The following is a 13,965-nucleotide window of genomic DNA, read 5'->3' as shown; positions in this document are numbered from 1 at the left end:
CCTTCCCATCTGATCTTCACTCCACCTCCCATCTACTCGGCGCTCAGGTGGGATGCTGTGGCCTGTGCATCAGGCATCTCTGTTGGGTCCGGTTCAGGTTTTATGTTTCCTCATGAGGCTATTTTTGTTCTGCATTTCTGAAAATTATTCCATTTTGGCTTTAAAATATCTCCTTGCTCTAATTGTTTGACATTTAAAAAAATATGTTGAAACCAAATTCAACTCCTTATTGCAATTTGGTACAACAGCTAGGTCCACTGTTTCATTTGACTTGTCAGAAAGCTCTGGCACTAGTGCAGAACAGAAAGATTCATCTTCCTGGAAAAGTGCACTTTTCATCCACTGAAACATCTGGGTGAGAAGAGACAAATGTTTTTGAAGGGTTGAAAAGCTCCATTGCTGCAGATGTGTCTTTGGAGACGCACAGTGTGGTTTGCTCTCTGAGCAGCCGTGTGTCTGTCTGCAGTCCAGCCAAGCAGGATGGCAGCAGGTCCCAGGGTCTCATGGGAACAACATAATGGAGAGTTGCTTACCAAGGGCTTTGGACTGAATGCTGTAGTGTTGCATAGGTTGCATGCCTACTGCTCTTTGCAGGGGACTATGAAACCTGCCCAGGGAGGGGTCGTGTGGACCTCGTGTGTCTTTCTGTCCTGCATTTGTCAGGAAAATTTAGAAAAATAAGGTCTAGCAAATCCTCTTTTGCATGAGAGCAGTCAGTTGGCAGTGGCAGGAATTGGGTACAGACTGCCCAGAGCATGTGTCTCTGACCTTGAACCACAAGTGAGAGAGGTGGGAGTGCTGACCTGGTGTTTTTTTAAAAAATCTCAGTAGAAATAACCTGAAGCCTCTGGTTCTGTGGAAGAAGGGACTTGTGTGAACTTTCCTCCCCTCTCTTTAGTCAGAGACTCAGAGCCGCAGCGTCTGTCAGTTTCTGAATGATGGAGAGTGACTGAAACACTCTGGGTCACACTGGAAAGGTTTGGAAATGAGATCTGTGATGACAGCAGAGGTTCCCAACATGATAAATGATAAAAATAAAAAAATTCCCATCTGCTTTGCTGAAGCTGATTGCTGTTTTCTTGCATAAATTCCAGGCACATTCTGACAAAATCCCAACAGCATAATGATGACAAGATCCTTCATCATCAGTTCAAGCTTAATTACAGTTAATCAGTGGTTTGAGCACAGTCAAAATACAGCTATGTGGAAATGTGGAGAGTCTCAGGATGAGTGCTTTGGAGACAGAGGATGGCTCTTCTCTTGGAGTGGGAGAGAGGATGGCAGAGAGAAGTGGAGCAAAGCCTGCTGCCCCCTTGCAGCCCTGCAGAGTGGGTCAGGATTTGACATGAGGTTCTTTACATGAGCTCCTCCTGGCTTCTGGTATGAAGTAGCTTCTGGTAGCATGAAAATGGCACCATTGGTCCTGTGATTTGCTTGCTATGCTCTGTCGTGCCCCTAACTGTATGTGCCCTGGGGGCTGCCGCAGGATGCAGAACATGGGAAGAGGTTGCTGACAGAGCAGACTGTGTTGGGAAGGGAGCAGATCTTCCACTGAACAACTGCCAAAGGACTGATTTTTGCCACAAGATCTTGGTGATTGGTTCAATGTTTAACTATTCGGTGTTTTAGTGATTGATTGGTTAATGTTTGTTTTTAAGCAGCAAACAGACAAGATAGAGTGATTAATAATCTCTGGCCTCTCCTTAGAAGCCATAGGGTTGGTGTTGATCATCGCTCTTTGTCACATGGATGTCTGCTCTCTAGAGGCAAGGTGGGGAACTGGGCAGTGGGCTGAGCTGGTGGCCCCTTCTTCCTGGTGAAACCAGTCCCAGCCCCAGGTTCTCACTGGAGACAGACGCAAAAGCCTGGGTAACGTATGCATTAGGTGTTACATTGTGTATTTTGTTATGTCATGTCCATATCCCCTCTTTTATGATTTTTACCCATCTCTTGGATGGGAACCAGTGGCCGCAGTTATTACTCTGGGGCATGGGTCTAACAAGCAGTGCTGTGGATGCTGCAGTGCCAAATCTCTTGTGGCAATGCAGCAGCAGTGGCTCTTCAGGCTCCAGGCAGCTTTCAGAAATAAGTGGAAAAATTAAGAAGGAGCAAGACATTTTTCCAATTTAAATTTGTGCTTCAAACCCCAGCCACTCTATCTAGCAGAGCTGTGGTCGGATTCATGGAGCTGCTCAGAGATGGGATCAGCAAAATTTGATGGAGTGGAGTCAGAAGAAGGGGCTGTGGTTTTGCTGATTATCTATATTGCGTCTCAAGGGAAACACTATTTTTTTATCAACTTTAAAAACTGTCTGCAGTGCCAGGACAGTGTGCCAGAGCCCCGTCTTAATCAGCTCCTGTGGTAGGTGTTTAAAAAAGATGAGCCAAATCACAGCCTAAAACTGCCCATCTCCATTGCCTAAGAAGGTGACTGATGCAATTAGCTAAACAGAGGGGTCTGCAGTCCCACTGCTGTGGGTCTGTGATGATGTCTCACACCAAAATATTTCTGTGATTTGAAGCACTGCCTGTTATTAAAGTAAACCAAGTGAAGCCCAGCAGAGAGACATAGAAACCCGCCTTTGGTGTTTGGGGGAAAAGCTGTAGGAAGATTTTGCTTATATTATTATACCTGTTCCTGGCATGGCATTTTGGACACTTCACACACTCTCCTCTAATTTTACCTCCGGATGTTTTTGCCCCTTCGCCCTATGAGCCGTGTCAGAGTGGGGGCAGGGCGATGTGGCCGTGGTTTGACTTCTCCTTGACAGTGTCACTGCATCTGTCCTCATGCTTGGAGCCCAGCAAACTCCAGGTATCACCAGTTCCTCCATGTGTGACAGCACTTAAACACTTAAAAAACTGTTTTGTGCTCTCTTCCACTCTACCAATCAGGATTAAAAATGGTTATAATCATTTAGGGGATTTTGAGACAGCAAAATTTCTTGAGCAGAGGCTGATTTGAATAAATGATATCCTGGGGCATTTCCCTGAAGGCTCTGCAGGTGATGCCAGGCATTGCAAGTGTTGTGGTTTAACCCCAGCCAGCAACTAAGCACCATGCAGCTGCTCACTCACTTCCCCCCTACCCAGTGGGATGGGGGAGAAAATTGGGAAAAGAAGTAAAACTCGTGGGTTGAGATAAGAACAGTTTAATAGAACAGAAGAGAGGAAACTAATAATGATAATGGTAACACTAATAAAATTACAATAGTAATAATAAAAGGATTAGAATATACAAGTGATGCACAGTGCAATTGCTCACCACCTGCCGATCGATTCCCTGTTAGTTCCCGAGCGGCGATTCCCCGCCCCCACTCCCCAGTTCCTAAACTAGATGGGACGTCCCATGGTATGGAATACCCTGTTGGCCAGTTTGGGTCAGGTGCCCTGGCTGTGTCCTGTGCCAACTTCTTGTGCCCCTCCAGCTTTCTTGCTGGCTGGGCATGAGAGGCTGAAAAATCCTTGACTTTAGACTAAACACTACTTAGCAACAACTGAAAACATCAGTGTTACCAACATTCTTCTCATACTGAACTCAAAACATAGCACTGTACCAGCTACTAGGAAGACAATTAACTCTGTCCCATCTGAAACCAGGACAGCAAGCAGCTCTGCCTCCATGGCTTTGGCCAACTGAGCGGATCTGACAGCTTCATGTGAACCCGCTGTTCTGCTTGCCATCCTGTCCCGAAAACATGGCCATTTCTGGATGTTTCCTCCTCCCTCTCCACCCCAGCAGCACCTTTATTAGCAACAGGAGGGACCCGTCCAAGCCCCGCAGGGATGCCAGCATTAATTTTCCAGTGAAGTGCTCTCTGTTACCAAAAAGGGGTGGGGGGCTGGCCCCTGCCTCCAGGCTTTTGGACCCAGCTCCCTGCTTTAATGGCCTTCATGGCAGGAACAACCCCTCTCGTGGGCCATGAAAGCATCCAGTCCCCTGCCCTGGGAGCCTGAAGGCAGCCCCACATCACCTGGGCTCTGAAGGAGGGAAAGAGGAGAAGCAGCTGGGGCAATCCATGAGCAGATGGGAGAGGAGGTGGCCTGGTGCCATGGGGCAGCCATGAGGGAGGACCTGGGCTGAGATCAAGGGAGACATGAGGAGGGAGCCCTGGATGAATGCTTTGTACCTTTGGGGGAAGAGGTTGGGTTGAAGCAGCAGCTTCTGGGGCTTGTCAGCTCCAGGGCTCAGAAATGGGGCTGCCAACCCAGCTGGCTAGCCCAGAGGCACGGGGCACTGCCTGCCTCCCCTGACCTCCCTCCTGGCCCCATCCTGCTTTCACAGACACTCCAGCTTCAGGAGGTGTTGGTGGAGCATCTCTGCTTGCTCCATCAGTCCCCAAAGCAGAGGTTATGCTCTGTAGCCCTGCCTGGGTGCTACAGGTGCTGGGCATGGCTCCTGAGTTGCTGGCTCTAAATGTGTTCAGCTTTTTATTTTTCTAATACAGCTTTTGAAAATATGTGGGAGGAGCAGTAAATCCACTGGGGGTTCAATACAAGCCCTCAAGACCCTGCTCACCACAACTGTTTCTCCCGAACCAGCCCCACTATCTAACAAGAGCTTGTTTTTCTGTTCCTTGCAGTAACGTGGACACAGAGAAATTGTGTGGTAAGTACGGTGATATTCTGTGTCTGTGGTGGGACTTTGTGCACATCTGACCTGGGCAGGACTGGGCAGTCAAGTGACATTGACAGTCCCTGTGCCTGAATCCTAGCACAGAGGACATCTGTGCTTTTCCCAAGGGGATGGGACATTTTGTCCCTGAGGATAGGAAAGGACTCTTCATTTCAGTCCAAGTGGGAGCATGACTCTGTCGAGGGATGCAAATGACCCCCTGGAGCGCTGGGCTCTGTGTGTGGGAAGCAGCAGATGCAGGGCAGGCAGAGATGGAGGTGCTCGGGAAGCTCACCATGGTCTTCTCTTCTGCTTCAGATTATTTCTCAGCATATCTTGGAGAATACAGGAATGTGCTTTCTGCCCTGGAAGCCCTCAACACTGCGGTCCTGGCAGCCATGGACAAAACCAAGCTGGTAAGGATGGGACTGTGGGAGGGCATCAAGGCAGGTGGGTGCTTAACAGAAGCTGTGGTGATCTTAGCTGCTTGCTTAGTGTTAGAAGCAGCAAATGTGATACCTTCCAGATCAGTGGGGTTGCCTGTGTGTGCTTTGGTTGTGTCTATGTGCAGTGAGTGCTGCAGCAGCACAGCCAGCAGTATGCCTGGAGGAGGGGGAGCCATGCTGGAGGAGGAGAAGGGTAGAGCTAGTGCTTTTGTGCTCTGGAGATTTCTTCCTCATAGGGCTCTGGCAGCAGCTGTTTCAACAGTTCCTTGCAGACCACTTGGAGGGTCCTGCCTGGGGACAGTTTTTGGGAGCATCGCAGATAATCTGTGTGTTGCATCTCAGCCAAAGCAAGGTCTTTTCCACAAAGTAGTATGGCGCAAAATGGGGACTCCAGGGTTGAGCCTGCTCTGGACTGACCCCAGCAGCTTCTGCTTAGCACAGCCTGTGCTCAGAGCAATAAAAACTGGCTGTTGGAGAGGGGGCAGGACCACTGTGGCAGGAGGGCTGCTTTGGGAAACAGCGAGGCGCTTGGGAGAAGGTAGGAAATGGTGAAATTCATTGACTCCCAGCCTTGTGCCAAGTTCATTCCTGCAGTGAATGCTCTCCCTCTCCCTGCAGCTTGTACTGATGGGAGTCACATTGGAGGCTGCTAATTAGGGCTGCTAATTGTGAGTCCCCCCTGCCTCTGCGTTGGAGAGCAGAGGTCTGCAGTGCACAGCGTCACAGGCTAAATATAGCCACAAAAAGCAGTGGCTGATACTGGAAGGGACCCTCCTCGAGGACCAGCAGCCCCCTTTGCATTTGAAATGTATTAAATGGTTTAGCCACGTGCTTGGGGCTGATGGTCTTTTCAGCTATGGGAAGGGTCGACCCTTTCTTTCTCTTCAATGTGGTGGTTTGATGCTTGGTAGGAAGCGGATGAAGGGCATCATCCATGTGCACGCTGTCCGCTGACCTACTGATTGGACAGAGAAGCGAAAGGGGACCAGTCCTGCTGTCAGCTCTGCAGAGTCATCGAAGTGGTGTTTGTGCCTCTGTAGTGTCAGTCACGATCTTGGTCTCTCTTTGAGTTTTCCTCTGGCCAAACCCAGCCTCAGCAGCGTCTCTTTGTACGTTGGGAAATTTCATGCCAGGAGAGGGAATCACTTGAAAATGCATTTTCTCTTTGGTTCAGCTGCCTGGCCCCCTTCACAGTTATTAAATGCCAGTCCAGAGGGAGAGAATGAATCCTCTTCAGAGAGCTATGCTTTATTTCAGTTCTTTTCTGTTTTGGGGTTTTTTTTTGGTAATGAATTTGTATATTCATGTATTTCTCCAAAAGACAGTGCAATTACTGACTGCTTCACAGTATTGGCATGAAGCATTCATTCACTTCATAGTATCTGGTGCCACAGGTGTTCCCTGGAAAAGAGAAGCAGGTTTTCCCTGTTGAAACAGATTTTTGTGGACTCGCTTTTCCACCCCTGTTTGGATCCACCTGGAGCCAGGGGGCTAGGGCAGCCCAATGTTCACAGTTCTGCTTTCACCTGGGTGAGGTGTGTGCTGATTGGGTGCCCTGAGGCAGACACTGACCCTCCTGGGAAGCATCCCCCTGTGCTTTCCTGGTCCGCTGGGCTCTGAGCTGGGGAGAAGGCAGGAGGGGGCAATGCTCCAACCCTGTGGTCAGGGCTCTTACAGAGCTGTGGGAAATCTGCCACTGCCAGAGGCTGGCAGAGATGATAAATGCTGCATTCTTACCTGCTGTGACCTGAATATATTCCCGCACTTGTGTTTCCAGAATGAGACTCAATCTTGGGCTATTACAGGGTTAGTGGGTTTATTAGGTTGGATTTCAGCCAGAACTCACACCTTTGAGGCAGAGGAGGGGGCAGAGAACAGAGATTTCCCTTATTACACATCTGTCCCTCATTTCTGTTGGTTCAAACACCTCTGATGCCACCATGGCTGAGGACCGAGAGCCCCAGTTTGGCAGAGACCACCACCCTGCTGGAAGAGCCAAATGAAACTTCATCCTGGCGAGCTGCTTTTGCTGGAGATGCAGCTGTGCTGTGTTCTGAGAAAACTGGAAGAGACCTGCCTGCTCCAACGGCCCTTACCATAAAGCTCTGCTTCCAAAACAGGGCTGTAGAGTCAACAGATGTTGAAGGATCTGCAGTCCTTACCTGTTTTTCCCACGCTGTATTTAAGAGACCTTCATGTGACTCCTGAGGAGGAGGTGGTACCTGGGCTAGCTAGAAGGAGAAGGGGATCTCTGACTTGAGCTGGGTCTCACCAGTTGAACCACAGCATCTCTTGGTTAAGGCATGGTCCATCTCCAGTAGTTCCTTACTTCTTCTGCCACAGGATTGCTCACACCTGCATCCTCCAGGTACTTACTGACAGCTGTAAATAGGCTCATGTAAATACAAGCCCTCTTCACAAGCAGGAAAACAGAGAGCATGGGCTGCTTTGTTGGCACAACAAAAGCAGAGCCTGGGAGGTTTGCCTGCTAGAGTTCCTCAGACTATGCCAGGGTGATGAGCTACAGGGAGGAGAGAGAGGGAAATAAGGAAAGCAAAGCTCGCAGGCAGTATGCCACAGCTCTGTGTTTGGGAGCTGTGGTTTGAAGCAGTGCCGCCGAAAGCCTTTTTGGTATCAAGGATTCCCACCTCTGCATGTGCCATCACGGTCACTACGGGCCAGGGTACCTGGCATGGATCAATGGTGTGTCTCAGCAGCTGTCTCCTCGCTGGCAGGCTTCTTGATCTGCTGCCTGCCATGTACATTGTTGACTGCAGAATAAACACTGCGATAAAGCATGGGAAATGCAAGCTGGGTTCATCCTTCTCGCTGTGTAAGTGACTGCAACTACTACAGGCAATAGTGTATGTGTGGGCAGCAAACCTGCCCGGGGTGTTTGTCATGGATCCACAGGTTGGCAGGAGGAAACCAAATCATTAGGGGTTCCTATGCTCCCATCCTTCCTCACTGGGTTGGTAGAAACATGGAAAAGAAAAGATCCCTTTTCAAGAAAGGAGGGTTTTTCTCCAAATTCTGTCATTCTCACATTTGTAAAATATAACTTGATAGCTATGCTGCAGTGTACTGATTAAAGCTTATCTTGTGGCTAAACTTTGCGTTTGCAATATAATAGCATCAGAGTAAGAAGTGAACTGTGGAAATACCTTGGGAAATGGTCTGATATTTCTTACAGGGGACCTGTATGCTAAAACCTTTCCATTCTCCAGTTTGCAGACACTGCAAACTAGCCCATAAATACCTCTCCAAGTCAGGTGCTCTTATTTCTCCTTTGGCAGGAATTATGCAGTCACCTATTCCATTCTGTCCTGAGCTTTAACTATCATCATAAGAAACTAATAAAACCTCTCAAAAGCAGAATTATAGCAGCTCTTGGCAACTTTGGGATTTTCATCTGGGTCAATGGAGCTGAAATACCAGTCCACGACCAAAAAGCCTTGTCTTGTGCTTGCTGAGTTACTTCCTCTGTGACTCCTTTCCATGAGTCTTTGCTATGAGCAGAAAATGCTGTGCTCAGTGAGACAGAGCATGTTTTTATTGAGCCTGTATTTACAGAGGGGTTTGAACTGTGTGGTGCAACACCTTACAAGAGGGTTTTGCTTGTTTCCCCCAAAGTGAGGAGTGCAAAGGGGGCCAGGCAGCTGAGCTGAAGGGAAGGTGCATTTTTCAATTGATTTCCTTTCCCTGGCATGAAATTTTCAAAGCTGATACAGAAGGGTGAAACAGCATTTGAGGCTCTCTTGAGATATGGTTATTTCCATCCTTCTCTTTGGTGCATTCCCCTGGGCGTGCTGTGTTTGATGAGGCGAGAGACAGGAGGCAGCTGGCTCGTCATGTGCAATGCTTGCCCGAAATACTGACATGTCCACATGGGATCCTGCTTTGCCCTTGCAAGGTGGGCTGGGGTGTGCTGCAACTGGGAGGATGGGGAGCCCTCTGCACGGCGAGCTTCAGAGCAGCGTCCCCTCCGAGCACGGTGTGCCCTGGGCTGGTAGTTGGGTTTTGCAGGGTGGCACCCTAGGCTGGTGCCTGCACTTGCATGTTTAAAGTGTAAGGACTGTGCTGGGGTGAGCTACGGGGCTCAGGGCTGGCTGAATGTGCCTCCTGCAGCCATGACATGACGTCAGTGGGAGCAGCTGCCTGCTCCTGCGATAAAACTCCATCCACCAACATCATCCACAGAGGACATCAGGATTAGGCCATCCTCAGGATGAAAGTTGAGAGGACAGGGAGTGCTGAGAGGCTGGCTTGACGCCGGGGCTTCTCCCAGCACCTGGCCCTTTGAAGGGGGGTGATGCGGCTGGGGAGAAGCATCTGGCCCCCGTGCAAGGGGAAGCATTCATATGCCAAGGCTGTGGGGCCACAGCCAGTGCCGGCGGGGGGCTGGGGAGGATGCATTGGAGATGGGACCGCACCTCATTAAATGGGTCCACAGGCTGCAGAGACTGCTTGCTGTGGGAAGTGCCCTCTGTGCAGAAAGAGGGGTGATACTGTTGGGATTTGGACCAACTCCTGAAGTGAAATGGACTGTGCCCGGCCATGCGGTGGATGAATAATGTATCCTTTCTGCTGTGCCCCAGTGGGGACTCAGTCAATTAGTATGCCTCACCTTTCTTTCTCAGGCTTGTCCTTTGAGTGTTGGTTGTTCCCCTGTAAGCAGGGGATGCATGTCTGGGCTGACAGGAGCTGAGCAAGCACAGAGGAGCAGCGCTGGCAGGGATTTCAGTGCCTGCACCCCTTGGGAGTGAGGAGAAGGAGTGTGCAGGGGGAGCAGCAGGGTCCCTGCCTGGGGTCCGCGGCCCCATGCTCTCCATCTTCTGAGGCCGTGGAGAAGGAGGGCTTGTGGGAACAGGTGCGATGCTTGGCTGGGGAAAGCCCAGAGATGCAGAGCTGGACCTCAGCTTCCCATGGCTGCATCGGATCGGCTTCACTGCCATCCTCTTCTTCTGGCAGAAAAATGAGATTCATTTTCAAGCATGGATGAAAACCCACTGGGAGCATGGCCTCTGGGCAGAGGGGTCTGCTCGCCCAGGTGGTGGGGGGGCGTGGGGAGTGGCTGTGGCCGTCCTTTGCCCACTCCAGCATGAGCCCAGGGCAGTGCTTGGTAGATGAGCATCCTCTCCACTTACCTTCCCCTCCTGGCCAGCTGCAGCTGTGCTAGCAGCCCCAGGCAGACGCAGCTCTGGGACTGGGCTGGTGGCTTGGCTGTGGCACAGAGGAACCAGAAAACCATGTGGGGCTCAAGACCCTCCCTGCTGTAAACCCTCACCAACAGATTTTTGACACTAGCATCGGAAGGGTTACGTGCTTTTGTGCAGAGCTTCTGGAATTCAAGACCCTCAGTTCTCCTGCGTGTTGGAGAGAAATGCAGTAGGAATTGGAAATATTTGACCTGAGTGATGTGGTAGCATTGCTGGACTCCATTTTGGACATGAAAGAGGGAGTTCATGGTGCTCATGGCAGGGGATGAAGGCAGCCTGGCTCCTGGACTGTGCTGCAGCCTTGGGGGCACATGAAGACACCACAGGGAAGGCAGAGGTGACTCTGGTCCAGTCTGTCTCCTTGTCTTGTCAAGGAAAGGGGTTGACCTCTCTGGTGGATGCTCCTGTGGAGCAACCAGCCCTCCTACATCATGCAGAAACTCCTTCCTTGACCTCCCGCTGCCAGTTCTGTCTCTCTTAATGCTCACAGTGATATCCCGTGGTTTCTGTGCCCCTTGAGGAGCTGGGCACAGGGGCTGGCCATGGGGAAGGGAGTCTGCTATGACAGCTGGGCAGTGCTTCCTCCATGCAACCTCTGATCCTTTTCTAGTTGTCTGCTGAATCAGTTCACTAAAGCAGCAGCAAAGCCAGGTGAGTGCTTTTCTGCCTGTTCAGTGAGCTGAATTGGCTCCTTGAAGCACCAGATGACCTTTATACCAAAATTGCAAAGAGCGAATTCAGTTCCCCGGTTTTCACCAGCTCATCCTCTGTATCCAGTGCTGAGCCGCTTCAGTGCCAAGATCAGAAATCACCTCCCATAGTAAAGTTGCTGCAGTGCAGGTGCTGTGTGAACGTTCTCCTCCTCAGCTCGTTCCTCCCACCCCTGTGGCTCCCCATGGACCTCAGGGGTCCTGCTGCACTGACTGCTGGAAGGAGCTTCCCTGCCTGCTGGAGCAGCCCCCTTCCCTGTGCCAGCAGCTGCAGGCAGTGCATTCAAAAAAGACAGCTTTGCTGCAGTGCTGTAGATGTGCACAGTCTCCAGCCTGAAGCATTGGGGCTCGGCTGTCGACCAGCTGTACCCAGACAGTTGGCATGGCCTGAATTCACAGCACGAGCTGTGGTTGTGTTGCCAGCTTGATGGGACACATGCTTAATAGAGTGATGGTGGACAGGCACAGAAATAACCTGGGGTATAAATGAAAAGCAGTTTATTTCTTTTGGAGCATTTGAATTGACTTCACACCCCTGCAGCAGCGCAGGAGCTGGCCCTCAGTCACCACCGCTGCCGTGGTTCTGCCCAGAGGAAGGCAGTGTTTTGGAGACCTTCCTCCTGCAGCAGGAGTTATGCCCCCTTGGTGAGATGCTTTGAATGCATGGTCGTCATCTGCCTACTGGAACATCTTGTGCACGTACTCAGCACCATGCTCCTGGTACTCGCCCTTTGCCATCCACGCATGCTGGAAGGACGTGAGTGATGCTGCCATCGAGCCCCCTGCCCAGGCTGCTATGCCTCTCTCTGGGCTCGCCAGGACCTGAATCTGGCAGCCTGTGCCATGGAACAGGGCATTCAACTCTAAGCACATCCTCTCGGGAAAACCAGGAAACATTGAGGAGCCCCCTGACAGCACGATGTTACCCACTGTGTCCCTCCTGGCATGGTCGGGTACCTTCTGGAGGCTCTGCAAGGCCAAGTGATGGAGCCCTGGGGAGCTTTGGTGGACTAGCTTCGGTTGGAAGAGCGGCTCTGGGCAGTAGAACCGTTCTTTGTCCAGGGTTATCCACTGGCCATCGGGGACTTGAAATCTGGCTGGATGATGGAAACCTCGGTTGTAGACGTCTCCTTCATAGTCCATGGAGACATAGCAGCATTGCTTCTTCAGCTGGATCACTGTCTTCTTCTTCAAGGCCTTCAGCACTGAGGGGTCATTGGGGCTCTCCATCAGCAGGCTGTGCAGGTAGTTGGAGAGGAAGCCACCAGCCACCCCAAGGCAGTAGGTAGCCTCTCTCCAGGTCTGGCCCAGGCAGATGGAGGTGGCATGGGACACTCCTGCCCCAGCCTCCACAGCCAGACCGGTGACTCTGCCATAGGCGCAGAGGGAGAGGAACCCAGTGTTAGCCATGTGCAGGGCTGGCACCCCGAAGCTCTCGAAAAGCACCTCTGCCACCTTTTCCCTGTTGGTGGAGGGGCAAGATGGGGAGTCGGCCATGAGGACCGGCTGTTCCTCTGGGAGAGCTTTCAGGCCACAGAAGAAGAGGTGGTTCCACAGGTTTTCCATGCCATCCCAGTCCTCAATGATGCCGTGCTTGAGTGGGTAAGTCCTGTGTGCTACGGTGAAGGCTGTTGTGCTTTCAGCGGTAGTGGGATGCCTCTGGGTCTCCCACATTGTGCCCGCACTGCATGGAGGCAGCAACATGGTCCTTAGCACAAACTTGGGCTTCTTCTGGCCTGCAAAGCCTGCCCGGGTGAAGCTGCTGCCGTTGTCTATGATGACTGCAGGCTTTGGCATGACTTGTACTACTGAGGGATGCTGGGAAGGGAGGAAGAGCCTCACCCTGCAGTGGAACAAGAGGAGTCACGGGGCAAACCAGGCACAGGTACCTGCTCTGCAAGGGATACTCTGGCTCAGCCCCAGTGGAGGACAACTGTGCCTGCTCTAGAAGTGTCTGCCTCTGGTTATGTGCCTCAGCCTTTCCTCCTGTCTCCTTGCTGTCTGCCTCACTGAGCATCCCTCCTTCAGTACCTTGTCTCCATCCCTGGGGGCCTGGAGATTTTCCCCAGGCCCTTGGGATGTCTAACAGTGCAAGGACAAAACTCCAGGTGGTTTCAAGGAAGCAGGTGAAAACTGGACCTGAAAAGCAGGTGAAAGCAGGAAAGTAGAGTGGTTGGAATCATGCTGCCAGCAGAACCCAGAGCATGTGGAAAGGAGCCATGCTCCAGGCTGTGGCTGTTCATTGCACCCAGATTTTTGCCCAAGAGGATCTGTGGTCACAGCTGGCAAAGGAAGCAGTTTGGGGTGCCTCTGTGTGTGCCCAGGCACTTCCCCAGCTCTCTGTGCTTCTCGGACATGCTCCTGGGGCATGACGTGCATCCTGACCCACTGTTTGGGTGCCCTCTGGGCCAGCTTGCCTTCTTGCCAGGATGCACAGTGACCCCTTCATTTTCCCCAGTGCTTCTTGCGTGTCCCCCTGGACCCGCCTTTACATGCCCCCAAGCACTAATGCCCATCGTGTGCACATTGCATGTCAGACCAGGGAGAAGGGTGGTGAGGAAGGGGCACGCAGCCCCATGTTCTTGCCAGATGCCCCTCCAACACTGTAGGGCAGATGGGCTAGGGCTCACAGGGGCTGTCACTCGCTCTTGGCAGGTGATATGGGGATGGGCTGTGGGGTGGCCCCGAGCACAAGCATGTTACAAATTCTGCAGGGATCTCTTTCCATTGGAGCAGAGAGGCTTGGCACTGTCTTCCTGGGGAGACAGGGCATGAAACCAGCCTGCCACCCTGTCCTGCAAGTGGTGGGTTGCTCCCTGGAAGGGGCTGCCTGTGCCCGGGGGGGTTGCTGCAGGCTCTCAGCCCTGCCAGCCTTGTCCCAAGATCCCCAATTCAAGCAGAGCAGTCTGTGAACCATTGGGTGCACTAAGGGATGCTCTGCCTGCCCAGGAGCCCTCCCTGGAGCTGGGGGCTAT

General features: G+C 51.8%; 2 protein-coding genes across 4 annotated transcripts in view; one reads left to right on the top strand and one right to left on the bottom strand.

Annotated features, from left to right (window-relative positions):
- NECAB3 (N-terminal EF-hand calcium binding protein 3) overlaps window positions 1-13,965 on the top strand; it is a 29,693-nt gene that overhangs the window by 9,398 nt on the left and 6,330 nt on the right. For all 3 annotated transcript variants that reach the window (XM_069807460.1, XM_069807445.1, XM_069807454.1), the window contains exons 4-5: window positions 4,584-4,609; window positions 4,934-5,031. In XM_069807460.1, the coding sequence (XP_069663561.1) occupies window positions 4,584-4,609; window positions 4,934-5,031 (124 nt within the window). The remainder of the gene's footprint in view (window positions 1-4,583; window positions 4,610-4,933; window positions 5,032-13,965) is intronic.
- On the bottom strand, window positions 11,669-13,671 carry ACTL10 (actin like 10). Its single transcript, XM_069807432.1, has one exon. It carries the CDS (start codon window positions 12,785-12,787, stop codon window positions 11,669-11,671), a length of 1,119 nt encoding a protein of 372 aa, XP_069663533.1. The 5' UTR covers window positions 12,788-13,671.

Source organism: Haliaeetus albicilla, chromosome 2 (genome assembly GCF_947461875.1).
Source record: "Haliaeetus albicilla chromosome 2, bHalAlb1.1, whole genome shotgun sequence".
Classification (NCBI taxonomy): Eukaryota; Metazoa; Chordata; class Aves; order Accipitriformes; family Accipitridae; genus Haliaeetus; species Haliaeetus albicilla.
Note: the sequence above shows the minus strand (reverse complement) of the source record. Positions and strands in the feature narration are given on the sequence as shown.

Bases quoted from the DNA above. Each gene is read 5' to 3' on its own strand.
- ACTL10 (XM_069807432.1), bottom strand. From the start codon at position 12,787: ATGCCAAAGCCTGCAGTCATCATAGACAACGGCAGCAGCTTCACCCGG.